This window comes from Netta rufina (assembly GCF_964035555.1).
Source record: "Netta rufina genome assembly, chromosome: 11".
NCBI classification, from domain to species: domain Eukaryota; kingdom Metazoa; phylum Chordata; class Aves; order Anseriformes; family Anatidae; genus Netta; species Netta rufina.
In genome coordinates this window covers 15,555,394-15,583,196 of record NC_140134.1, presented here as the reverse complement: position 1 = coordinate 15,583,196, position 27,803 = coordinate 15,555,394, and the positions used below count along the sequence as shown (strand labels likewise).

The 27,803-nt window shown below is 39.7% G+C and overlaps 1 protein-coding gene across 1 annotated transcript in view; it reads left to right on the top strand.

Moving 5' to 3' along the window:
* AGBL1 (AGBL carboxypeptidase 1) overlaps positions 1 to 27,803 on the top strand; it is a gene marked incomplete at both ends in the record, with an annotated part of 284,899 nt that overhangs the window by 60,954 nt on the left and 196,142 nt on the right. The window contains 8 exons of the mRNA XM_084293364.1: positions 621 to 737; positions 1,738 to 2,336; positions 3,963 to 4,046; positions 4,958 to 5,044; positions 5,413 to 5,561; positions 9,692 to 9,779; positions 17,555 to 17,699; positions 21,118 to 21,271. Of these exons, the coding sequence (XP_084149490.1) occupies positions 621 to 737; positions 1,738 to 2,336; positions 3,963 to 4,046; positions 4,958 to 5,044; positions 5,413 to 5,561; positions 9,692 to 9,779; positions 17,555 to 17,699; positions 21,118 to 21,271 (1,423 nt within the window). The remainder of the gene's footprint in view (positions 1 to 620; positions 738 to 1,737; positions 2,337 to 3,962; positions 4,047 to 4,957; positions 5,045 to 5,412; positions 5,562 to 9,691; positions 9,780 to 17,554; positions 17,700 to 21,117; positions 21,272 to 27,803) is intronic.

The following is a 27,803-nucleotide window of genomic DNA, read 5'->3' as shown; positions in this document are numbered from 1 at the left end:
CCCTTCTGTTTGATCAGTAGGTGCTCAGAGACACCATTTGTTTATATAAATAAAAGGTAGAAGTACCAAGCTTTCTAATTTCACTGGTAGCCTGGGAGGCCATTTCATTCCTTTGATATATTTGGGGAATTTTCTTGGTGAATATATATATATATATTTAAATTATCATTTCTCTAAAATATTACCATTTATCTCTGGAATAATATACTTGGTTTTCACAACATAAAAAGAATGGTTGATATGCTTGAAAAGAATTAGTCAGTTGGTGTCTCTTATTTTGGAACCTCAAGCTGAGCTGCTTATAAATAGGTTCAAATTTAAGTGAGTGGGTCTTACATACTTTTTAAAAACTGTTTTTTTTTTTTTTTTTTTTTTTTTTTAACAGGACTTCTAGGTAAGTAATTGAATATTAAAACATCAAATTCCTCTTTTTCACCATCTAGCCTCTCCTCTTGTCCCTCTATTTTCCATTCCATAAACTGACTTCAACAACCTTCATGAGTAGGCCGGAAAGGTTGTAACACATATACCCTTAGAAACAGAGAATGCAGAATAATACTTTTACAGTTGTTTTGTGGGACATGTTCAATATATGTACTTTTTAAATTCTGTGTTTATAGGATTATGACTTGGAGACAGATGTTAACAAATTGAGGTCAAGGCCAGTACTTGACCGGCCAGAGGAAGAGCTTGGACAATACGAAGCGATGTGCCTAGAACTTTTCCATAATTTTCAGGTACAATTATAGCATGACTTCCTTTACTTCTGAATATTCAAGAGGTTAAGAAATACTTGAAAGGGAGTAATAACAAGAGAGAACCAGAAGACTATTGCAAAAGGAAACCTAGGTGTCTCATGGGACTGGAGAAAAAAAAAAAAAAAGAAAAAAAATAAGACTTTTTGTTGCAGCTTATTGGCGTGAATCAAGACTGATAGAAAGGGAGTGATGTTGTTTAGTGCACATTTGGCTGGATATGGATTAACTAAGTGCTACTGAATCAATTGCCACATGAGAAATCTGTCAGATAATAATTTGTATCTTTGCTGGCAATTTCAACAGCAATATCAAGATCAGAATGAGATGTGGAAAATAAACGCTGTCAACTAGCGGTTTGAAGGAAGTGATGGAGAAGATTGCATTGCCACTGAATGAAATGCACAGTTCAAATCATTGCTCTATTGCAGTTTGGGACAAGAAATGAAGAAGGGTGTTGCACTTGTTAAAAGTCTCAGAGAATTTAGGAGAGTTCAAAGCTGGGATTCAAATATGAAGCTGGGAAGGGCCATTGTCTTAATGTATCACCTGTACACATGATGCTGTCACATTTATTATGACCATAAGTAACTAAATAGGTTTAAATTATACTCTTGCGTAAAGGCAGGGGTGGAGTTTTGCATGACAGATCAACCTCCTTTAGCCTGCTGTAACAAAGGCAGCCTTTTGTGAATTGTCTTCCCTAATTTGTTAGAATAATTGGTTTTGGTTGGAGATGACTCATCTAGATGACTCAGTCTGATCCTCTTTATATTCTGAGGACTACTGCTGATACAGCTTTGTGGATAGTGAAATTCTGGCAGGTGGTCCATTGGCTGAGTTTATTTTGGATGTCTTATTGGATAAGTACAGTTCTGGGAGATTTGTAAATATTTTCTTTCTTCCTTGAAGCGATTCCTCTGGAAAGAGGAACAATCTGTCTTTAGTTTCTTTTAATTTCTTCTGCTTTTTAAATTTAAAGGAGCTTCAATCAGAGTCTGAAGAAGACAAGAGCTTGGAGGACAGGACTGAGAATCTTCCCTCCACTCCTTCTCATTTCATTCCAAGTGACAATTCTGTGAAACATCCAAACTACAGATGGAGGAACCAAAGTGCCACAGAGGCAGGACCAGATCCAGGAGAGAAGAATTTCAAAGTTCCACTGCAGAGCTGGACAAACAAAGAGAAATGCAGACGGGATATGATTGATGAAGAGAGAGACATAGAAGCAATCCAAAATACAGACTCCCGTGAAGAGGAAAATCCAGCCAAGAGTCATGCGTTTACGCTCCGCCCTCTCCCAAAAGAGGCTGCTTGGTACAAAAAAACATTTAACCCTGAAAGTGAGGCTTCAACTGATTCTAGTCATGGAGAGAAGCTCGAGACCTCAGACATGGTGACAAACCTGCTGGAGGAGCACCAAGAGAACATCCCATTCCATAACCCTCACTTCTATGTAGCCAGGGCAAAATGTATCAAGTCCATACCAGCATACAAAGACTTGGCATTCCCTGATTTCTGGGGTCACCAGCCACCGCCTTGTGGCAAACCCATGTTGGAGCGACAGTATGGGGTTCAAAGGTGATTGTGCTTTAATATAATTAGGTTTTGACTGTCATATTTCTGAATTTCTTAGGAAGTTATAGAACAAATTTTGGACCATTTGCCACAAAGAGATAGGCCACAGAGCAGGATGCTTTCATTTAGATTTTATTCTTGAAGAAAGGAGATTTGTTCTCCACAAATGAGAACAAGTTTACTTTAGAAAGACAGAAGACTGTGTCCTTTCAGGATACTTTTTTAAAAAAAATATATTTATTTTTTACTTTCAGTCTTCTAATCCAGCGGCTTTTAGTGCTTGCAACAAAAGGTTCCCTCTCATTCTTTGAGGAAAAATCCTTTCAGTCACCTTAAACCTGTGTGTCTATGTCAAGTTGTTCTTGGGGAGCTTCCTGTCTACCCTTTTGCTGCTGTGTCCCTCCTCGCTGAGTCTCTTGCTCTCTGATTGCTTCATGGGGTGCTCCAGAAGCTGCTTCTCCTCTTCTTGCACATATACCTGTTTGTGGTGAGTGTGTAAGTAATGACTCTTCTGGAAAGTCCTCTGTAAGCCAGAGAGAGCAGCAGCTTGAACAAGGCAAGTAGGTTGCTTTCCTTCCCTGCTGCGCAGTATTCTAGGAAAAGACAACATATATGGCATGCAACATGCAGCAAGAATGAAAACAAGACTTCACTCTGGCACATTGCTAGAGGTTTCTGTTATTCTCATGTCATTTCAAGTTACAATGGAGGGGAAAGCCGTGTTTTGAAGCTGTGCTGAGAAAGAAAATTCTTCCTATAACAACTTTTTTTTTATTTTTTTTTTTTTCTGTTCCATGTGTGGTTGCATGCAATGACTTTACATTTCTTTTTAGCAGCATAGAGATTTATTACCAAACAACAGAGACTGACCATACAGGGCTCTTAGCTAAACTTCAAAGTTGATCAACAGTAACCAAATGGAATTTGTGAAGACTACTAATTTCTGACCTCTAGAGAGAGAATTCTTTCTGCTGAAAATATAAAATCTAAAAGTCTTATTTAGAGGCAATTCATTCTACCATCTCCTTGCACTGTTGCCCTAAAAGCTTTGTTTTTATGCTTATAATAACACGTGTAACCATACAGCTAAAATGGAAATCATCATATCATGCTTCAGGGCATAACATGATTGCTGCAAAGGTCAGAAAGTACTTCTGGCGTTTCACGTCTAAACTTCTTTTGGAATCAGAGAACCTCAGTTTAATAAAGAGTAGAAATTAGCCTCATTTGGAGTCAAGATTCATGGTGAGACAGCCTGCTAGGTCTATAGCTTACAGAAGGTATTTTCTCATGGGGCAAGGCTAGCCAGTTGGAAGATTGAGATTGACTGGGAAGAACTGGGGATAAATCAGACTTGACAGAATAGTGCAGAGAATAAAGATTGTACAGAATCAGTCATTTAATCCAAAAGGAAACTTGTGATAATGGGAATGGAGTAGGAGCTTTCTCCTGGTTAAATAAATACAGATGATGTTCACCTGGAATTAGCACATGGAAATCCTCTTTCTTACCAGTCCTTCAGAAGAATTTCCTAAGCCTCTTCATATTTCTTCTAGAAGATTACCATATACTGAGACTTCTCACTATGTCCTTATAATTCTTTTTATTTTATTTTTATTTTTTTTGTAGGGACAAAGTACTGGATGATGTTCGCCGCTTAATCCAGCCGTGTGATGTGATAGGCAGAACTGTTTATGATCTAGATGAGCCCAGGTGGGTAACATAAAAGCTCAGTACATGGTTTACTTGGTTTACCTCAGATAAAGGTATACAAGAAATGACCTAGGAGGTAAAATTGAACAGGAAACATCTACTGGAGGAGTAGGTTCCTGATACATGGTCCTGTGGAAACAATTTATTTTGGAAGGCCAGTGAATTGGTCCAAGAGAGCCTCAAAACTTTTTTGACAAACTAAGAAAATCAAAAAAACAAAGGGACTCCATGGTGCCCGTGGATATGTCTTCATTGCCTGTGCTGAGTTAGAGAAGACACACAGGTTAACGCTTGGAATTGTAGCTATGAATCCAGACAGTCTACCCCCACCCTGAAGTGACACCTAGGCTGAACTGACTTTCTGCTGAGTGCATTTGAGCATCTGTACTGCTAGTGTCACAGGCTGTAAATGTACCCTGAAAGGTGGGACACATTTAAAGGCTTCTGAAAACATACATCAGAGTTGTGTTCAACCCTGAGCAACAGAATTGTGAAGTTGTTCAAGATGATTATAAGGGTTTCTAAGCTTTAGGAGAAGGAAACTGTATAGATGTGGGAAGAGTAAATGGAAAGCTTGCATAGAGCTGCCTTGTGTAATTAATGAACTAATGGGAAGCTAATGAACTAATAAGTCAGCTATGAAAGTAACTGAAATGAAGAAAGTAAATAAGAACTGGGACAAAAGTGAGCATTGGGAAAGGAAAATGATATGAGATTTAGTATTACAAAGCAAGATTAGAGGATGCTGCATTGAATGGAAAGATTATGGATTTGCTCATCTCTTGCTACTTCGAAGGGTCTTGCTTATTAACAAAAATTTACAAATTCTTGTACTAGCATACAACGGGTGCTGGTGAGGGCTTGTCTTTGAAGCAACCTGCTATAGTTATTCTTGCTTTGATTTACTGCAGTCACTCAAGCCCAGGTGCTCCAGGCTGTCTGACATTCTTCTCCAAGTTTGAATCGGGAAACCTTCGCAAAGCCATCCAAGTGCGTGAGTAAGTACTTCTTCAGTGGCTGTGTCCCAGCCAGCCTTTGTGCTGTGTCCGCAGAATGAAATGCTGTAGTTTTGCTGGGTTCTGAAAAGATCAGCTAGGGAAGTAAGTTTTATGATGCAGAGGTTATGACGCCTGCCAACACTTAGATGTTCTGAAAGAAAAAGAAGTAAGAAAGTAGAGCCCAGGAAGTTTTTGTGTGACTGAAATATGATGAATATTTCATGATGAGTTTGGGTGCTGGTGGTTTGATGGAGCTCTTTGACACTTACAATTTATTAGTGAGTTTGTTTATACGGCCTGCTCTCCTTGACAGGTTCAGTGGCAGATTGGGGTGTTCATGGACACTGTTTCTTTGTCTTCCTTAACAGGTTTGAATATGACTTAATTATGAATGCAGATGTGAACAGCAACCAGCATCACCAGTGGTTCTACTTCGAAGTCCGTGACATGAAATTAGCAGTTCCCTATCGCTTCAACATTATCAACTGTGAGAAGTTCAATAGCCAGTTTAATTATGGTATGAGTCTTTGGGGAATTGGGATACTCTTCTGTTCACATTAATATCTTTTTCATGATGTAAAGGCTTCAAAATTTCCATGTCTATAAGTAAAAGGGAGACTTTAAGTTTCATTTTACTTGCCCTGAAATCCACTGAAAGAGTTATTTTACATTTGACAAAGAACATTTCTGTATCCTCAAGAGGACCGAGGAGTGAATTGAGTATTGAGAGACGATTTGTAGAAAAAATATTCATTGTTCTGTGATTAGTGACCAGAACTGAGAAAGAATGGCACTGGCGTTGGGATAGGAGAGAGAGAAGGTCTGCTGAGATTGAACGAGCAGAATAGGACTGGAGAGCTCTTTTAAGATTTAAATAAATGAGGGTAATGCTCAAATATCCATGATTACTTGGGTTTATCCAGAAAGACTTCTCTGTCTTCAAACATCATGAAACCTTTGCTGATTTAAAAAATAAATAATAAATAAAAAATAATCAATAACTAGCTGTCTTTGAGCTTCTTTCATAGTCCATAGTTAAGGAGAAAGGTTGCATTGCTTAGAAACAGGCAGGGCAAATCCCAGCTTTCAATGCCTGTTTTAGCAGAGAAATTATTTCATCTGTATGAAGATTGTGGGTTGAATTCTGAGCTGGCATAGGCTGTTTTTAAAATTTGTTTCCATGGAGCTGTGTTAATTTACACCAGCTCAAGACCTGATTCAGAATGTTCAATAAGTCTTTAATATCAGACTGTGCATTTCTCTGAAGCTCTGTGGATACATCTTTCAGCATTACAAGGGGAACTCTCTCAGGATCAATGTACCTAAAACAAATAGCACTGGGAGCTGGAATGACTTGTCACTTGTATTTGTGAAACTGTCTGGATGAATGGCATAATGAATTATAAGGCATTTACTCTTTAGCCCTAAGGGCTGGAGTTCAAGTATTCACATAGATCCCAAATGAAAACAATTTTTTTGTTGTCATCTTATTCTGCTTCCCTAAATTACCACCATTAAAAGTGCCGTGTCTGGTAGCAGCCTGAATATGAATTACTTTGGGGTCTTTCCCATTGCAAAACCCACTGCCACCTTCAATACAGCCACTGGTGGCTCCATAGCTAAAGATTCTGGCTTGTGTCAGTGGAAGGTTGCTTGTTAATCTGCTACTTTGGCTGTTGTCAGCATTTATCACCTCATTTTGTATATCTGAAATTGGACATGACTTGCACATTGAAGCGTATAATGAAAAATACATATTTGGAAGAAAAATATGGAAATACCATCCAATGTAATGAAGTTACGCCTTTGCTTGGTTTTGTATAGCTTGTTAAGGCATTTCTTCTGTGGTTTGATTCTGTTGCTTTGAGAAGGTACTCAGGCTCTAGCTTATCTGGCGTGGCTGAGCAAGGCTTACTGCCTTATCCAGCACATGCACAATATTTACACAGACTGTGGGTACAAGATATTGCTTTACTGTTAGATTTCCTTGATGCTTGCCTGTGCTAATGCCCATACCGTAAGACTAGGAGCTTCCAGTCATGATTTTGTAATGGGTGTCAATACCTTACAGCTCCTGGTCACTAGTCTATTTTCCTCCCTTCCCTTTTGATCTCAGTTAGATGGCACTATCTGATTCTCACACCAGCAAAAAAAGGATATTTCATGAAACAGTTGTGATGATGAGCAAAGCAAGTCAGGAAATATGGCATCCAACTCCCTCCTTCCTTAATTTTCCACCAACAAATTCTACCTTGGAAATATTGATATTGTAGGGTAGGAAGGCTCTGCAGGAGGATCTGGATAGGCTGCACCGATGGGCTGAGGTCAACTGCATGAAGTTTAACAAGGCCAAGTGCCGGGTCCTGCACCTGGGGCGCAATAACCCCAAGCAGAGCTACAGGCTGGGAGAGGAATGGTTGGAAAGCTGCCAGGCAGAGAAGGACCTGGGAGTGATGGTGGATAGTCGGCTGAATATGAGCCAGCAGTGTGCTCAGGTGGGCAAGAAGGCCAACGGCATCCTGGCTTGTATCAGGAACAGCGTGACCAGCAGGGCGAGGGAGGTGATCGTCCCCCTGTACTCAGCTCTGGTGAGGCCGCACCTCGAGTACTGTGTTCAGTTTTGGGCCCCTCGCTACAAGAAGGACATCGAGGTGCTTGAGCGGGTGCAGAGAAGGGCGATGAAGCTGGTGAGGGGCCTGGGGAACAAGTCCTACGAGGAGCGGCTGGGGGAGCTGGGCTTGTTCAGCCTGGAGAAGAGGAGGCTCAGGGGTGACCTTATCGCTCTTTTTAGGTACCTCAAGGGAGGCTGTAGCGAGGTGGGGGTTGGCCTGTTCTCCCACGTGCCTGGTGACAGGACGAGGGGGAATGGGCTTAAGTTGAGCCAGGGGAGTTTTAGGTTAGATGTTAGGAAGAACTTCTTTACTGAAAGGGTTGTGAGGCATTGGAACAGGCTGCCCAGGGAAGTGGTGGAGTCACCATCCCTGGAAGTCTTCAAAAGACGTTTAGATGTAGAGCTTAGGGATATGGTTTAGTGGGGACTGTTAGCGTTAGGTTGGAGGTTGGACTCGATGACCTTGAGGTCTCTTCCAACCTAGAAATTCTGTGTGATTCTGTGTGATTCTGTTCTCAGAAGCCTGATTTGTATTTTAAAACTGAATGTTTCCATGAAGAAAAGCTGGCTGTCTTTTTGGACTGAATTAAGATGGTAGACCACTATCAATCATTGCTCTGAGGCAGTTCAGTGTGTATGTGCCTTTGTGCTCAGAGAAGGGCAGGAGCTGGAATTTGGAATGCTTAGGGCATTGTAGATCTTGAGCCTCGTATTCCTTGTCTAACGAACTGGGCTTCTGGGCAGGTTTGTGTCTCCCACAGCTCACTGTGGCCCATGTCCTGGAACCAAATGCAGGATTGCTTATGTACGTGGCTCTGGTTCAGGAAACAGCAATTGAGAGGTTGCTCCCAGCTGTATGCTAGCTAGTGCTACCCCACAGCCAAAGGTGAGCTTGAAAGGCTTTGTTGCCAGTACACTTGCCAGCTCTTAAAGCTCTGGAGAGATTAACAGAGAAACCTAAATAAAGAAAGGAAACTAAATGGATGCTTATGGAAATACATCATCAGGATGAATGACTTTCATGTACCACCTCCTCATGGCACAAGAACACTCAAGAGAAGGGTTGTGCACCATGCTGTTGATGTGCATAAATATCTGACAGGAGTTATCTGTAAGGGTGTGTTTTGCCCTCTCTAAATTGTGTTTTCCTAGAGGAGTCATCAGTGCCACTGCCGGGCGTAGCTGTGGCTGTGGTGGGGCCTGCGGCAGAACCAAGAGGAACTGATCTGGGGCAGCCTGGTCTCTCTTGCGCTTTCCGCACCTTGCTGGGGACACCTAGTGCAGAGAGTTTCACTGGTGTACTGAACCAGTAACAGGGCAGGAAGGTGTGTGAAAGAATTTGATAGAAAAACAGCTTGCAAATGGGCTGGCATGATGGAGCTGGGAATAAATGTGTGCAAAGTTCGGACAGAGCCTCATACCCTGGGGCCCTGAAGTGGTAATGTTTTGGAGGTCAGGAAGAAGTCATCTTCCGATATAATATAGTACAAAGACAGATGCTATCATTATCAGCATTTATAACGTAACCAGTATTACTTAGGTCTAATGGAAAGTTTAAAATCATACTCTAGGACAGTTAGTTTTGCTTGCTGCTTTCTGAAGGTGTGTTACTAGGTGCACCACAGGCCTCTAATGTTGTGGCAGGCTTAAGGATTCAATAATGGTGCAGTCAAGCATGAAATACTGGACTAGCCAAATCACTGATCTGTTTGATATGTTGATTCTTATTCTTTTCTTTTCTCCCTTCTTCTGTTTGCTTGTAAACAGAGCAGCTTGAAGCTCTCCTCTGCAAAGGCCAGCGGGATAATTTATTTTCTAATGAACTCCATTCAGCTCACTTCTGGCAGTGTTTTTTGTACTGACATGGCTGCATCAGAACCAAGCATGGGGTTTAGGGAAATGTATTTACTTTGCATAAGCTATTTGCAGAGAGCATAGACAAAATAATGATCCTTCTTGTTTTCCCTTTTCCTCTCCATCCTTGCCTTTTCCAGCCAGGGAGATCATGTCATTTGAAACTATCTTGTTTTATGCAGGAATGCAGCTCGTTATGTATTCGGTGAAGGAGGCTCTCCTGGGCAGGCCTCGCTGGCTTCGAGCAGGGCATGATATCAGCTACTACAAGTAAGTGCATTTTTGATGAATAATTTGTAGCTTCCCTTCTCCTCAGTTCCCCTCCTGTTAACCATATTGATATTGTTAACCTTTGACCACTAGTGCCATGTTTCAAATGTCTCTAAATTAATGTTAGTTCTATGTGTTATGTGCCTCCAACTTCAGGAAACAGCTAAAAGTGAGATCTCTAAATTAGATGCCTGAAGAGAAACAAAGCACATGCAGAATTCTCTTCTCTAGAAGGAAGACACCTTGTCTTGATAGCACAAACAATAGCGATTAGCCTTACCCACTGCCATATGGGAACTTTTATCTTTGTCTCAGGGGTCAGAAAACAGGGGTGTAAAGCAGTTCTGACAAGCTTAGGGCTGATGCTTACATAAACTGCCTGAGTCTCAGGCTGTTTCTGCAATTTTCCAGAGTCTCTGAAAAATGCTAAATCAGTCTCATCTTCAACTTATATTTGACCTGGAGCTTGATTCATGTGAGATTCTCTCACCTAAGTATTTCATTTCCACATGGCAAACTGATCCCATATACATACATCCTGGTTATTACAGTCAAAGAAGAGAAGTGCAGGACTTAGTTTCAGTAGGTTGAATGAACACTTTTTATTTTTCTCAAAGCTTCTAAAATGTCATCCACAACGCTTACTAATTATTTTGCCAGTGAAGATTGAATGGGCTTTCAGGACTAGGATAAATGGTATGTTTTGTGTTAGTCTCAACAGAGTTGAAGGTTAGGGGACAAAATAGAACAAGCATGAAAATTATAGGGGTGAGTAAGGTGTTTGGTTGGGTACCTGTGTGTGTCTGGGGATGATGTAGCCTGGGGCAAGGCAAGCAGGAAGAAGAGCCCTCTGAAGGAAAGAAGTGGTCATAAATTGGGATTGAACTGGTAGAGTATTATGGGTCAAATTCACATACCTTGTAATAAAATGCTGCAGCATTTGGGGTTAATTAACTAGTTTATCCTGGCTTTAACTATCATGATCTGAAAGCTGGGACTGAGAGTGCCTGAGTGACAAGCCTTCCTGTTTTTTTTTTTTTTTTTTTTTTTTTTTTTTTTTTTTTTTTTTTAATTCCCCTATTGTTTTTTTTTAGTCATGATGCCTGTTCACCAATTTGCATCACAAAAATGCCTCACTGTCTCAGCAGTCTGTGGGTGGTGTATTAGGCAACATATAAACAAAAGAAAAGCCTGATCCTCGCCCCAGATACCTTGTGGTTAAAATATAGGGCTTGGGCTACCAAGTAACTACAGACTGAGAAAAGCATGAAAACTGAAGGACATTAACACAATTAATAACAATAACTGTCTGTGGCAAGATAAGTAATGCTCTTAGGACAGAACTGAATTCTTTCCATGCTGTAAACTATATGAATTTCTTCATGAGCTCATGTGATAAAGCTGATTTTAGAAACAGAAGTGAGATAATGGGCTTTCTCCTTATAAGAAGTTGTATTTTTGTTGTAGCTAAAATTTTTGCTGTAAATGTTAGAGATGGCTATGTTCACAAATGGATTTGATGAGACAATAATCCCCTACAATGACAGAGGGCTGGCTTCCAGAGGTAACAGAGCCTCAAATTTGTGTTGCTAAAGAGGGAGGAGAGAGGGAAAAAAATCTTGGTTGTAATCTCTTTTCTTTTGAGGGACAAGATGTGTGTCTAAGGATGAGATTATCCTCTTTCAACCTGGCATGTTGTTCACAGCAATGAGTTGCAATTTCATTTTATTCCAAATACTCCTTGCTAACTTTATTCACCTGACCTTTTTGACCTCTGGAGGTGTTCTCTCAAGAGCTAGCGTACTGTGGTGCAGCGACTTCCCTTTGCATGCCTGTAACCTCTGACTTTGAGCATTGGCTTTTGGATGCATGACAGAATGGGCAACATCAGCAGTTGCAGGTTGGGCAAACTTTACATGCTAATTACCATAGCAATGGTTTCTCATATCATTAACAAGACGGCTATTGTGTAGTGATTAAACCAGCAGCTGATTTCCAAGATTAAGCCATGATTGTACAATTAAGCAAGTAATCAGATTCTTGTTCACAATATGAGAGAGAATGGAGTCTTATTGATTTGGTGTTTTCTAACTCTACACTGGATTATATGTCAACATGTTCATTTAGGGAAACTGCTCGTTGTCCCATCTACTCTTTATTCCAGGTTTTCACATAGTCTTGTATGCACAAGCATACATATCTGTACACATGCACTCTCACTTCTGAAATTCTAATAATTTTGTTTTAGTGATTAACAAAGAGGTTCCCACTCAAGAGAAATTGTACTATGGCAGGGAATATAAAGGAGGTATGTATATGGTTGCTCAAATTATGGTTTCCAGTTGGGATTGCTGTAGTGATACCACGCTGCTTGTGTTTTTGTGAAAGCAGCTCACTTCATTTCTATTTACTCTAGTCACGTGTATCCTGGGGGAGAGCCTGGCAGATTTTGAAGGAACCTCATCTAATTACTTTTACCAGGGGTTATTCATGATTTTGGAATGCCCTTAACTACTTTTGCTGCACAGCTGTGATTGAGAGCAACCTCTGAGCTGAAGGACAGTGGGAGGAAAGGCACATTCTCGAGATGTCTGGGTGATGCACGTTGGCTGATCTCTTCTGGCATTCATCTTCACTGAAGATGGGATAGTTCACTCATAAAGATGAATGTTGTGGCACAGCTCTGTCACTGTGTACCTTTCTCATATGTCTCATGAGAGAGTTTTTATGTTACAGAGAATATTAGCAGTGCTCTTGTCAAAAGGAAGCTGAGTGACACTTCTGATCTCCTTTATTGCCTCTCCATGAAGTGACAGGATACACCCATGATAAACAGAGTTGCAGTTACTATAAGATCATCTAATTCACTTGCTGTCTTGGCAGCTTTTATGCACTGAATAATATTCCTTTCCAGCAAATTATTTAAGGAACAATGGCAACATGCTGAATTGGAGACAATGTGCTTGTGCCTTTTGGTTTCATGGCTCATTCTAGGCATATTATCTAACCTCCAGCTTTTCCAGACAATAGTCAGTTCACAGATAGTAATGAGGTACATGGAGTGTTTTGTTCGCACATCACCACAAAAAACTTTGCTATTTGGTGATCACAGTGGTGTCAGAATGAGGTCTTTTTTTTCTCTTCAGCATCTTTGTGATCACATAAGAAATCATAATTAGCAGATCACATCTCTGTTCTAATGATACCTACAAGAGTGCTGAGACACTGGTAGTGCCTGACAATCACAGTGTGAGTGTAGGCCTTAATAGCAAGATCGTTATAGGAATATTCTGCTTTGAATGGGATTCTGCCTACAATTTAGAAAATAAAGATGACTTAACATGAATTAGCCCTTGAAAGGGAAGTTGTGCTTCTCCAGTTTCCAATGTGTCAGGCCCCAGATAACAGCTGAATTTATGTATGACCCATAAATACTTAAAATACTATTATTTTATGGTGTAAACAAAGGCGTTATTGAAGCATACTGCAGGTAGCAAACTTAGATGTAAGAAGATCAGGTCGTGTTGTAAAATGAGGACACCAGATTCCAGACGGTACGTGGATTTTGGACAAAGGGAATGCATCAGTGGTAAAGTGATGAACAGTTATTTTCAAATTAGTCTCTTTCAGGTGGTTTGGAAATCTGGGCTATAGATATTTTCTTCTACATTGATACCATGCTGTTTTCCATCGCTTACCAGTGCTTTTTACTATTCTAAATATTGCAGATAGAAAGTAAAGGGACAAGATGAGCAAGACATGTTGTTCTTGTATCGCTTGGTGCTTTTGAATTCCTGAGTTACAATCCAGCTCCTTTACTGACCTGCCAAGTAGCTTCACCTGGATGTGTCTCAGTTTCCCCGTCTATAAAAGGTGGATAATTAGAGTCACTTATCTGCTACCCAGAGAATTGAAACAGATAAATGAGAGGCAAATTTTAATTAGATAATGCTTGCAGAGGTCTTTTAAACTCAAAAAATTACTGTATGGAGTAAACGATAAGTATTATTATTAATTAACTTTCCATCACAGCTGTATTAGAAATATACTACCTGTACATTATTTCTTAAGAAGAGCAGTAAGCAAAATGATTTAACGATTATGATGTGACTGAAAGGCACAGGAGGTACAGCTTGCATGCTGATTTAAAGAAAAAAAAAAAAAGGGAAAAAGAAAAACTCTTTGGTTTCTTATTTCCTTTCTAATAACAAGTATATTAGCTTCTGGAAAGCGTGTGAGACTTTGGGAACATTTTTGGAAAGAGACAACAAATAAGATAGTGAGGACCTAATGTTACTATGGTCTATATTTTGTTTCCTTCTCTCAGGACCAAACAGAAGAAAAGTGAAAATACATTTACACTTTCCAGTCAGAAAATAAGATCCTGCTGAATGGTGTTTCAGTTCATTGGGAAAATTGTATCATCTGTCAGTGATGCTCAAGAGTCGTGGTCAGGATTAGGTCCTCATCCTGCAGGGTGCTCTAGAAATGCACAGGGAAAGGCAATCTCAGCTCCCCTAAAAGTAGACAAGGATAGGTCAGGACATGTTGGGTGGAGGATAGCACTGATGCTCACCTACTGAGATAAATCTCATGCCAGTGTTACAATGCTAGGTGGGCTGCAACACCAGCAAAGCCCGAAATAATAGCCTCTTCCTGGCTTGCTAATTTGTGTTTCCTGCTGCTATGGTGGTGTTGAAAAAGGGGCGTTGAAGAAAAAGTAGCGGTCTGGTGGAGTAACAAGGAGGCAATAGAGCCATCTTGGGGTGTCAGCAGTGGAAGGAGAGAGGGAGGCAAGAAATAAAAATGCTGTTTTTAAAGTTTCCTTTAAAAAGATTCAGAGCTACTGCATTTTATGATGGATTGTGAGGAGACCAGATTATATGCAGGATGAACACATGATCATTTATATTGCTTACTCACAGGTATTTTTTCTTCTTAATGTATGAGTGAAGAATGCTGAAGCCTTACAAAACCACTTGTAACCTTCCTGTTACTACCAAGCAGTTTGCTGTAGATTGAAGTAGGTGTCAAGAAGTGATTAAAAAATCTAGAAATATCTGTTCTGAGTGGGTAGCTTTCTGAAACCACAGAGGTGCACAAAACAAGAATGCTAAGCATCGAGGTTTGAGAGCTACGCATCCATACACTCAGGATCATGAGATCTGAGATTTGTCAGGAGTAAGCAGCATGGACTGCAGGGTTAGTATCAAGGTCAGAGGTGTGTGGTGGTGCAAAGCTTCTGGTTTAAGTGTCCATTTTATACAGGGAGAAGCCTTTACTGGACCATTAGGGACAGGCAGGAATACTTTTCCAAATGTGCATGGAAGATATGTAGGCAGTATCTTTCTGCAAAGTCCTGCTTCTCCTAACATCTCTGACTACAAATATAAATTTAGATGGAAGAACTCAGAAGATCTCAGCATTTTATGAAACTATTTCATAAGTAATGTTACCTAATTTTCCAAATGACACTGAATATAATAGACTCCAGGGAGATGAGTCCTTTCCCATTGTAAAAGAAATGGTTCTTAATTATCCTTTACTGACAAAACTAACAAGAACTAAATCAAATGGTATTGTCCTGACCTTAACAACAAACCTCCACCACCAAAAAAAACACCAAACACTTTCACATCCTGGATCCACTGAAATATAATAGCTAGGTAGATGTTTCTATATATATTGGATTCATTGCATTTTTTATCCGACTCTTTGTCCAATATTAAGGTGGTTTATTTGCAAGATAAATATTGGGGTGAAGGGTTCAAATCATGTGGGTTAGGAGGATAAAATCATAGGCTTTTCAGTTTGCCACTGTGACTCAGTGTTCCTGTACTGTCTGTCTATTGATCCACTCAATGTCATTCACCCCCACAAGTTCCTAATGTTAAATTCAGGTGAAAAAACAGCAGCATTGTATTGTGTCTTCCTTATGAAGAAGAGATGATTATTTTGGAGAATTTGACAAGAATAATTATCTTTTTCTCTCCACCCCTTTGAATGAGAATGAACAGCAGCAAAATAAACTAGTATTGTAAATTCCAGGAGCTGAAATTGCATCTTTTGGTTGCCGCCTCTATTTTGCATTTTAATGCAACGTTGATGATAACATTTGTCAAAGAAACCTCACAGTCCTTCAGAATCAGAAGGTTCCACAACCACATAATTGGTGCAATGTGGGAAAAATATTGTTTGAAATGTACTTATGGATGCAATTTGCTGTGAAGCTTCTCCCTAAAGTGCATGAATTGTCTCTTCATCTCTGCTGAAAGAAAACTTTATCAGAATAAATCTCCTGCAAGAGCAGATTGGGAACGGATTGAGAAGCTCCCTTTAAAATTTTGTAGTTTTAATGAAGGGAGTGTCAAGTGACTGAGTATAGAGATAGGTCTTGGTGGCCCTGACCAGGTGCACCTGTGGTCTCCACTGCCCAAACCCTTTGCCCATGGGCCCAGGAGCTCTATCTGAGCTCTGTGCTGGCTGTTCAGTCCCTGCCTGAGCTATGTTGTAGAAAGGCTCTAACTCAGTTGCTGCTACATCTATGCTTTGGTAAGAACCATAGTGATCTGGACCCTGACCCACAGACTGATCTTCTGCCTTGACATCAGACCTGCCTCATCACCCCAAACTCTTCTGATGATCTGGACTAGCGGCTGAACCTGTCTGCCATCTCTGGGCATATCCTGCCCAGATACCATGAGGGAACCCTGGCTCGTGATGCCCTTGCATTTCTGGCTTTGATGCAAAGCTTAGCTCACTTTCTCTTGGGGAGAAACTGGCCTTCTTGTTCCCTGACAGGGAAGGACTAAAGCATTTGAAAAGAAGAGATCCAAACGAGGATTTTTTGTTAGTTCTTAATTTGCAAGTCTGTGTGAGCTCACTTCTCTGTGTGCAGTCTCCATACAAATCCAATCTCCTGCTCTTCCTAGTCAAGACAGAGGCTTTGATGACATTTTAAAGACTTTTATGCGTATGCTGTGTTTTTTTCCTGGCATGTCCCTCGTTGTCTTGTGGTTGAACTGAATGACTGGTTTCACATTTTACTAGGATATTTGTATTTTCTAAATCTCCAGACTTTCACAGAATATTTTCTTGTGGCATTGTTTGGGGATGCGAATAGGTACATACAGCTCAGAGCAAGATAACCTGGATGTTGAAAGCAATACAGCAATGTTAGCTGAATGCATTAATTTAAATGTCTGGACTGCACTGTATGAACTAGCATTAGTTAGCTTCTTATTTTCACCTTCACAAAATGAGACAAACTGTTAGGTTTCCATGAGAGAGCTCCCATCCAGGAGCAGCATGACTAGCTAGGGCTGGCTGTGCCAGTACTGCTACACGCTGTTTTGTCACTTATCTGCCTGCTGGCCTTTGTGGACTGAGTGAATCCCAGGAGAGCCTTGAATTTGTATTTGCACAGTGGTACTTAAAATCAGGATGCTTCTTGTATTTCTATGTCTAATAGGACCACGGTTTCTCTAGCCTTCCTCATTTTCATAGAGCCTGCTGGTGCATTGCTATGTTACAGGATGTTGTTTAGCACCGTTATATTTTGTACCTGTTCATTGCTGGCATTGGAGTTGCTGTATTTACATGTGGCCTTTCTAGACTTCATCCAATGATGGGATGAGTTTAGAGCCCATCTTCAGTATGAGGTGAAAACTCATTCAGGGTGAAGAGTTTTCTGAATACTTAGTTCTTTCACATCTACTCGAAATGTGCATCTGGGAGTGATAACTGTCCACTTTCTCCTCTTTCTCTTTCTCCAGAAACCACTATCGCTGCAGCACAGCTGCAGGAGGAGGCATGAGAGGAAAATATTACTACACACTCACCTTCAGCATTAAGTTCCCTCACAAAGATGATGTCTGCTACCTGGCCTACCATTACCCCTACACCTACTCCACAATGATGGTAATGCTGATATGTCTGTCTAGATAAGCTAATAGGCCTGACAGATTGGAGCTGCTTGGACATGAGAAGTCTTTGTGATAGCATAGAGGTCTGTTCTCACAAGCAGCTTTTTAACTATCATGATGCTCTCAATGCCTTACGTGCCGCTGTAGCCTCTGTCAGCTCTGGAGCCCAGAATGTTGTAGGAGAAAATAATTTCTGTATGGGATAAGTTGGAGTGCAAACATAACAGTCATAAAATGTCTTAAAATACAAGACAAAGATGTCTCTATTTGCTTGGACTTGCAGTATCCTCCTGAGAGAAGCAGAGATCTATAGCTAATGGCAAGTAAGAAGTGAAGGATGCCCACTCCTGCTTCTGCCAGAAGATAGCAGCTCAGCTTTCAGAGCTACACCTGCAAGTAGAGCAATAGCACAATGCTGGGCCTTCTTCAAATATTCTTTGTCAGCTATTTCATCTGTGCCAGTTGAAGTGTCAGGAGGCATTTGTGACATCCCAAACCAGTGCTGTCAATTTGAAAACTAAAAGAATATGAATCCAAGGCATAAATTGTATTAATTAGTTTTACTGGGCTTATTTCCTGTGGAAGAATTTGTTTTCTACAGCCTTTTCTGGCTGGGAGTGGATGGTAGAAGAATATTCTGGGAAATGCATCAAATGCATTTTCTCAGATTGATCTGGGAGAGCCCAAGGCCTAAAAGGAAGGTAGAATAAAAGAGGGGAAATGAATGGTTTTGGAGGTTGCTTTGTGACTTTCTTGCTGTTAAAGTTGAGAAAGATATTGCAGAAAATGAAGACATAAGGTTCCTGGAGATCAGTTCCACCCGTGGCAAAAAATAAAAAATAAATTGTTTTTAGTTCTGGACATCTAGTGACAGTGTGGGTTGGTGAAATATGGGCTTATTCTAATTTTTACAATGATACCAGTTTGCCATTATCAGATATGAAAGCATACACAGGCTTTCAAAGGAGACTGTCCTCTCTCACTTAGTAGCCATGCAGCTTTGTATGCTGCCAGCATAGCTTGGATTAGACTAATTCCCTCTCAAAAAACAGTCTCTTGTCAACTGCTTTACATCCCATTATGGATGTTCAAAGAAACTGCTTTCAATAGCTGGGAGAAGGCCAATCAGGCCTTCACAGTCCAAGTTATGCCTGCCAGCTCACTTCTCATCAGGCTTACGGGCACCAACTATTCCTCTGAATCAATGAGGAGGAGAACATGCCCTAGTTGTGGGTTTTGACCTATAGCCTTAAAGACACATATATACTGCAGTCTGCAGGGTTTTACAATTACAATTGTAGTACTGAAGAATTGGGTAGACTTATTCACCACCATACTTTATTATGGAGATGCAGTGCCTCATCACTATTTTACTGTTATTGATTTCTACCTTCTGCTGGCACAAAAGCAGGGGAGACTTGGAGAATTTGTATGCTCTGGGAATCCCTGAATATCTCACCTACTCTGGAATGAATTGAATAGAGATGAAAAAGATGTTATTCCTAGACTTGCAGGACCAAGTCTTGAAGTATTTCACTGCCTCTTCAAATAAAATGCTTATTGAAGTTCAAGGAAATTTTTGCCCCAGGAAAAGTTAAAATGAACTCAAGCTCAGTAAGGACCATAAAATTTTGTAAATGGGAATTATAAGTGGAAAAGATTGATAGATTGTTCTGTCCAGCTCTTTATCCAAAGCAAAATTGTTGCCTCTAATATTTCTAAATGGCTTATTTGCTTGGACTAATTTAAAATGTCTTGAGTGATGCAATTTGCACATTTCCATGTTACTTTAATTTCCACAGTGAATAAGCTAAATCAGGTTTGTGCACCAGTGGATCTTATTTTAAATCATTTGTCCACTGGTGAATATGTTGGTTTTACATATCAGTAATAAATTAAAAGTGATTAGGTACCCAAGGGCCCAATTAAATACATAATGCTTTGGGGAAGAAGATAAACTTGGATATGAAGTTAGTAATTTGGAAATGTTTTTAAATATCATATATATTTAATTGTTACAGGCATGTTTACAGGAAATACATATTGCGGAATCCTATTTGAACTGGATGCACTCTGCAGTTCATTACTTTTTGTCCATTAGTAATTATATTTATTTTATGAACTGTAATTTATCAATTTTTTCATCATAGTGTTAATTGTTTAGATATTTAGCTGAAAACTCTATGACAGCTATACCCAATTAAGTTTCACTGGGTACCAGAAGCATAAGTAAAAGATGAATATTGAGTTCTCTGTATCTATGTGAGATTTTTAAATGGGTCTAATAATTGAATTTACTTTATAGAGCAGTACGTTAATTATTTTATGACACAGATGACTCTAAATTTCAGTTCTGTGTTTTCTTTCAAAAACGCTGGGAAAAGCAGTCTGCAAGATGGTAAAGTTCAAGGTTTTGGGAATAGAAATAATTTGTTTCTTAAACATTGGCTGAAATTTACCCCTGACTTCTAAACACAAAAAATTACCAGGTAAAGGCTGTTCTGTGAACTGACGCATTTTAGTTAACATTATTTTAGGATGAGCGTGCATACTGCAATGTACCTGTTTCTTCCAGTCTAGAGGCAACTGCTGCTCCACAACAGTTAGCGACACTGCAATGAGATTACTTACCATATTATTGCCACTTGCAATTGCAACGTAAACAGGGAGAGAGAGCCACTGAGAACTGCACATCATCTGGTGTGTGGGTGGTGAGCGGCTATGTGTCTAATGAGGCGATTAAAACTAGTTCCAAAAAGATTTAAAAGATTTTTTTTTTTTTTAGGCTGCCAATTCGTTTTCTCAAATTTCTCAGGAAGGTTTTTTTTTTTGTAAGAATTATTTAAAAGTGACAACCATAAACTTTGGGGGGTGGGGGATGGACAACTTTTTAAGTAACTTTTTGGAAAGATGCTCTTACTCACTTTCCCCAATAGTGGCTGTACAAAACTGTTTTGATGTAAACTTTTGACTGCCTCTGGTCTGGACTTGTTCCTGAGTCTCACTGACATATGCTTGACAGCTAACCAGTCAGTTCTATAAATACTGAAAGAAAGACAATATTTCTCAAGTTACATGATCCCTAAGAAAATATAAGGAGTATGCAGTTCTTTTATGGACTTCATGTACACATAGAAACCCTTTTTTGCTAATAAAGAAAAAACCTAGGAACAGTTCAGGTAAAATGATACATGAGTAATAGACCTGTGCAGCTTCAGTGAACTGGGCTGTGTTCTGAATGGCTTATGCTTACTGAAGGTATGTAAAAAGAGATAGTGCTAACTGGCATAAGAGAGGAGCTGGTAAATTAGCAAGAGATGAAATTAGTACCAATAATCACATAGAGACAGTGGAATAAAATCAGTTTTTATAAACCATGAACTCATAAATCTGTTTTCTTGCTTCTTTCTTAGGCTCATCTTGACATTCTGGAACAAAATAGGAACCCCAAGAAGGTTTACTGGAGGAAGCAGACGCTCTGCCAGACGCTAGGAGGAAATCCATGCCCATTGCTCACAATCACTGCCATGCCAGAGTCTAAAAAAAGCGATGACTTAGAACAGTTCCGTAAGTAGCCAAATGAAGCATTTAAAAAGAAGCTGGTGACGTGTGGTCATGTAAGGAGTGGCAGTGACAACCTGTTTTGTGGATATGTTGATTTTCTTGCTTTTCTCATTTTGAAAAAAATAAATATAAATATCAAGAATAGCAAATTACAACACTTCTTTTAAATGACAAATTTATATGGAGGAGGGAGAGTACCTAACATCATTCTTCACTTCAATTTTTCTTTAATAATCTGAAACAGAAAGTTCAGTATCAAATATCTCCAATGTCAAGAAACTTCTCGAGTAACCAATTCAAAAAGAAATTTGAAATTTTTTTGTTGTTGTTGTTGCCATTCCAAATTGAAAAGATTTATTTATTTTAAAGTTTCAAACTTGCCAAAGAAAAAATACAAGATCATTCTTTCCCAGATGTATGTAGTAATTGAAGTGTCCTGGTCAAATTCCAGATCCTCCAACATGCCTGGTAGCTCCATCTGGACATACTATGGCTTCTTGCATTTTGTCAGTCTTAGCTGATGATGTGGTAACTATAATAGCTGCCATGTTATATCTAGAGATAGTTATTTTTTGTTGTGAAAGTCAAAGATTTAGATCTCCAGTGGCCTTGATTAACAATGTTAAGCTATATATGTTTCTGTAATCAACAGCAAGTGACAAGAAGATTCTGTTCAGCATCATATTGGATTAGCTTTGTCTTTCATGTCTAAATGTCAGACTACCTATATGTAGGTTGACACAGAAGGGAATTTTTTTCCTGAGTCTGAAGCAAGGCAAAAACATATATTTTTTTTCTGCTCTTCACATATCTGTAACACAGGTGGAGAACACCTAGGGAGTGTGGAAATTTAGATTGCCTTAAATCTCTTAGCTTGTTATGCAAATATATATTATCTCACGGAGATGTTAGGCTAAGTATATCCAAAGAGATTCTGTGTTATGAACAACATTTCTTATGACAGAGTTCTCTTTTCAGGGATACGTGGTAAGTCAGACTCCGCACAATGTCCATTCCAAATTTATAAACTAAAAGGAAGCTCACGTAACAGAGTTTGGGGGAAGTTATTGCTGTCTTCCCTGGTTTAGGTTAGAGCACAGTGACTGCAGTTATGCTGACATTATAGTATAATCATCCTGAGCTCAGACCTCTTTATAATTGTTGGTAAGTTTTCATTCAGGGAGCATTTACATTAGAATTAGCATGTTTCTGTGCATGAATATAGTTTCCTAGGTTGAAATTTTAAAGCAAAATGGCAAAAAATTGCCAACTACAGCCTACATGGGAATTCATAAGATGCTTGCACATAAACGGCCTTAATGGTGGGAACTGGAGGCAGTGTCAGAGAAAATTGGATCATTGGCACTGCTATTATTAGTAGTATTTACATTACAATATCACATACAGCACTCGACTAGGGAGTTTGGCTGTGGTGGGTGCTGTCCATGCTTAACAGGAAGAGAAAATTCCTGCCCTTAAGAACTTTTGTTCCATGATAATAATGGTACAGAACAGAAAACCAGCAGGTGGGGGTTGTGGTGCTAGAGGGTGGTTATGTAAAGAAGTCTTTGGCATACTGCAGATGGTCACCTGGTTAGATGTTAGCTGTTGACAAAAATTTTCAAACATCATGGCAGACAGCCTCAATAGGGCAACTGAAAGTAAATTGGGATTAAGGGTTGGAGCCATGCAAAAGAGACATGCAGTGAACAATTTTTTTGTCCAAGTAAATATGCTTTTCCAATGAGGGTGCAAAGTAAAAGGTAATGGTTGGATTTATCAAAGCAAGGACTTGGAGTGGGTCAGTCACATGATACGTGAATGTGCTGAGCACTGGATTAAGCACGTTTGGTTTTGATAGGACTGCAAATTCTTGCTTTTCTGACATAGGAAACTTAAAAAAAATAATTGAAAAACAAACAAACAAACAAAAAACTAACAAACAAAAACAAAACTTCAATTTTCCAAAACAGAAAACAATGGTTTTGCTTTCTGACCAATCCAATAATATGCCAACATCTGCAGATATGCAGACATAGTGATCAAGTTAAAAACTCCAGAACAAAATCATCAGCCTGTACCAATGGAGGTAAAGCAGGAATAACTAAGAATGTTTCCACCTTTGGTGCCAGGCACCAGAGGGAACTGTAACTGCATATGGTATTAATGTACCAGACTGTATATCATCTTACAGTCCTTGGAGACCTTGATCTGAAACCTTATTGTACCAGGCATGGTACACTGGGGAGAATGATTGTCCTTTGTGTATGCAGGACTTACAGCCATGTATTTGTGACAGTTGAAAGGTACAGACATACTGAAATGAGGGATGTGAGGAAATGACAACACCATATTGACCAGCGCAATCATACCCCCCCAAAGTTGCACTGCTTTTAGGGAGTATTATGAAATATATGTGACAGGACGCATTACCTTTTTCTGGGGCACTCTGTCCCCTGAGAATGCACCTTTCAGTGCTGAAATAGTGTCTGGCAGGCTTTCAGAAGTCACTAACCTGTCTGGAAAGGCAAGGTTTGCACAATCCCAGTGCAGTGTAGGCTTGGATACTCATTCAGTACAGATTTACTGAAAGATTCATGAAGGATTTGTGAACATTTTGGACAGGTACTTATTTTGAATGCCTCAGGATATTGTGATATTCACCATTTGTGTTTAAATTCTAGTTATGTGGCTCAAGTCTTCTTTATTTTTAAGAGAGAAATACCTCCTGGTTTGTGATCCTACATGAATTCAGTAGGAACTCATAGTTCTGACTGAAATTCCATGAAATTATGTGCCAGTAAACTCTTCTGCTGGAGCTTTGCAAGGAAATGAGATTGACTTCCTAAATCTCTCTATGAACCAGTTGAACTCAATCAAAGCAGAATGTGTACAAACCCAGTTGCCTGAACTGAAATAGAAATTGTTTGGGGGAGAGACAGTGTCAACGAAAGGCAACACATTTTCTCTTAAGTTTCCAAAACTATAAATGTAAACACCAATACTCTTAGGTGATGAAAATATTTGTTGTTTCATCAAGTGGAAGAACAGCAAGCGCACCATGTGTTTTATGCTGTGGGGATGCCTCCAGGCAAATGTGAATTATATATACTTATTTTGTATAAGCAGCTTGGATAATTATGGCTTTGGGGGACGCATTTAGCTTAATTTGTGCTGCTTTTTGTGGCTTTGATCAACGGTTGCTTCTTAGCTTCCTCATCTTGTATGACATGCCCTTCTCTCTATGAATTGGGTTGGCTGATGGAGGGGCCTGTTTGTCAATATTTTCCAGGCTGAAAACATAACTCAAAAGCAACAACTATGAGGGAATCAAAGGATGGAGACATTCTCAGTAGTAACTCTCACTGCTTTGTACAGTGTCTATGCATATGCATTTCAGCTTGAGAAGTGATGTGTGGAGCTCCAGCACTGGGAAACTTGGCACACGGGTGATGAATAAAAATTGATAGCCCTTGTTCTTTCCTTCTGTTTCCAGAGTTCTGTACAATTCATAGTTCTCATGAGCTATAGCCGTTTTACTCTCCTATCAAATTTGTTATTTCTGCTTTGTACATTCGTTAATCTGTGCCTTGAGAGGTTCTTTTCAATAATACCAGTGGTGCAGGTAAAATACAAAGCTCGTCAGGGCTTCATAGCCATTGCTCGTGATTGTACTTTTAATATTCTAAATCCTTCTCTAGTATAGATGCATGAGGAGTGGGAAACATCACTGATGAAGAGGCATTGGGTGAGGAGTGCTGGGAGGAGACCGTGATACTCCTGATAGGAGCTCGGTGAGGAGGAGTTATTGCACTACTGGAGGTGCTGATAGAGTGGGAGCGACCCAGGGATGATGAGGGCATGGCATCTTCTGTGTCAGCTGTGCTTTATTTTCCTTGCTCGACTCTTTCAGATTGGTCTTGTCAGGCTTTTGATTAATGTGGCCCTAGGATGGTTAAATTTGTCTGAGTTAAATTTATTAATGTGCACCTTGTTAATAGGAAGCACAAGCCGTGCACACTGACAGGAGCTGCACATTCACCGCATACTAAAGGGAAGAAAAATGGGCTGCTGTTTTTCTTCATTATGCGTAGTTTATGTGAGGCTTTGATATCCACGTAGGCTCCTTTCTCATTCCTCTCTATCTCCTGTTTATGTGATGGTGGTGTACTGAATTATTTTTATTAAATGATCAATTCTGAAACTGATATGAGGAGAGAAAGAAATAAGCCAGGTACTCTTTGACTCCCTTTGTCTTGTATCGCTGTCATACAACATCTCAGATACAAACAGCACAACAACTTCTCTTCAAACTTAATCAGTTTGTTGTTATCTGAGTTTTCCATATTCCTCCTTCCTCCTTCTTTTTCCTTCTCACAGAGTTACACTCTGCAAATTTGGCCTTCCATATTATGTACAGAACTTTTCTTCAGAAGACTGTAGCTCTTCTCAGAATTATTTAAAACATAAAACTAAAACAGCATTCTGCAAGCTCCCGCGAGTGTGGTGAGCTAGTACACTATGCCTGCCTTGGATATTGAATCACAACTTGTAAACCTTTTGAAAATGAGAGAAGTGGACAGTGGAAAGAATGGCTGGGTAGGCATTTACTCTTTGGCGACTTTGCTTGTGACTGTGTCAGATCTAGCCTTAGACATTGCCTGATGAGAGGGACTTTCCAAGAAAGCAATTCTCAACATCTTTCAGGAGTGTTCGTAAATGCAGAAGCAGCAAGAATGACAAAGCTTCAAATATTGGTGCTGAGTCGCTGTTTAATGAAGTTTATTGGAGCTTGTAGAGCTCTGATTTTCTTGGGCTTACCCTACATAGTCCCATGAAGATGGTGCTAACATCATGTGTGTTCTTAATAAACCCTTAATTCACAGTGTTATGTATTCAAATGTGCATTATGTGTCTGTGTTCTACCAAACCTCTCTGGCAGAGAGAGTTTGCCACTGCAGTTAACCTAAGTTCAACAGAAAGATCTCTCACTCCTGAAAGACCTCTATTATTCCTGGTTCTTGACTTACATGCTCCATTTTTTAATGGATACAGACAATTTCAAATGTTCAGTTAGTGCCTAATCTTATCATGGTTTCTTATGTGTCTTGCACAGTTGCCATTTTTTTTAGCAATGAGGTATGCTTGGCCTAGCGTAAAATAAAATAGTGTGCTTGTCATAGCGAAGACTGGTTTGTGACTAGAATCTTGTACAAGAATCTGTCAGAATCCAGTTCATCTTTCACACCAAAAGCAGAGTTTACCAGCTTGGCAGGTAGAACAAATGTATAATTTCTAGGCAGATTAAATGAACTCAGTCAGTAGTCTCCAGGAGATGATGAACATGGTAATGCACATTGACTCTCTTTTAGAAAAGAACTGCGCTTTAATGAAAGATTTTCTGTAGCTGGAAAAGCTATCTGTGTGCATAGCATTGTACAACTGAGGCATTAAAATGTTTAAAATATGAAGGCTTAACTTCATGCCTTCAAGATACCCATAGCGATGATGGAATGATTCTTTACCTCTTTCTATTCATTCAGTGACAAGTGATGCTTAATTATGACTGGAAGAGAACTAATAACCTGAAGTAGTCAGTATAAATATGAAGGCAAATCAGAAATAAAGTGGGTACAGTGGCATTTTCTATAATCCACAACCCTGAGCTTCTGAGCCCAATTAAACGATTAGGAAAGCAAAGCTGAAAACTGGTTCTTTTACTGCGATAAGCAGGAGCCGATAAGACTGTGAAGGACAATGAAGGTGATCTGCAAGCTGACAAGCCCTTGCAGACCATAGGATACTATTATGAATGGCAGAGTAAACGGACAGATTGACTCTTCAAAGCGTAGGTAAAACATCTAGCTAGTCATGCGTGGGTGATGATGAAACTCTATTCTGTAAAGAAAGAGCACACCAGTACATTGTCAATGTTAAGAGTGACTGAAATGAAATCACCAAATGCAAAAGGAGTGATCGGAGAAGGCCTGTTTACACTGCACTACTGTTCTGAGCTTGCTGGGTGCATGTTCCTCAGGGGGTGTTTCCTTGGCTGTGCAGTGACATGGTGTGAGTGTGTTAGCACCCTTCTTTAGGTTGAGAAGGGGAAGGGGAAGATATAACTGAAGTGGTGTAATAGTAGCACAAACTGGAGTGGTGCGTAATACAAGGGAATAACTGAAACAGTGAGAAAGAAATTCCTTAAGGACTGAAGATTTTGGTCGTTCTATGGTTGTACAGCAGCATGCTCCTGACTGATGACCACCATCATTACTGCATTCTCAGCTCAAAGGCATGAACATCTTATATTGCTGTGGGGGTTAATCCTGCATCCATTGAGAATATAGGGACTTTGTCACTTCTGCAGAGTGGAATGGGGCAGTCCTGGGTTATGGTATAAGGTAGTATATAAGGAAGTATAAGGTATAAAGGAAGTAATTGGAAAGCTCTTCATGGCTGGCTGTACTGTTGTGACTCCCATTAATAATAATGATTATGCAGTGTGTTACAAGTATTTCCCCTATGCACCTGATAA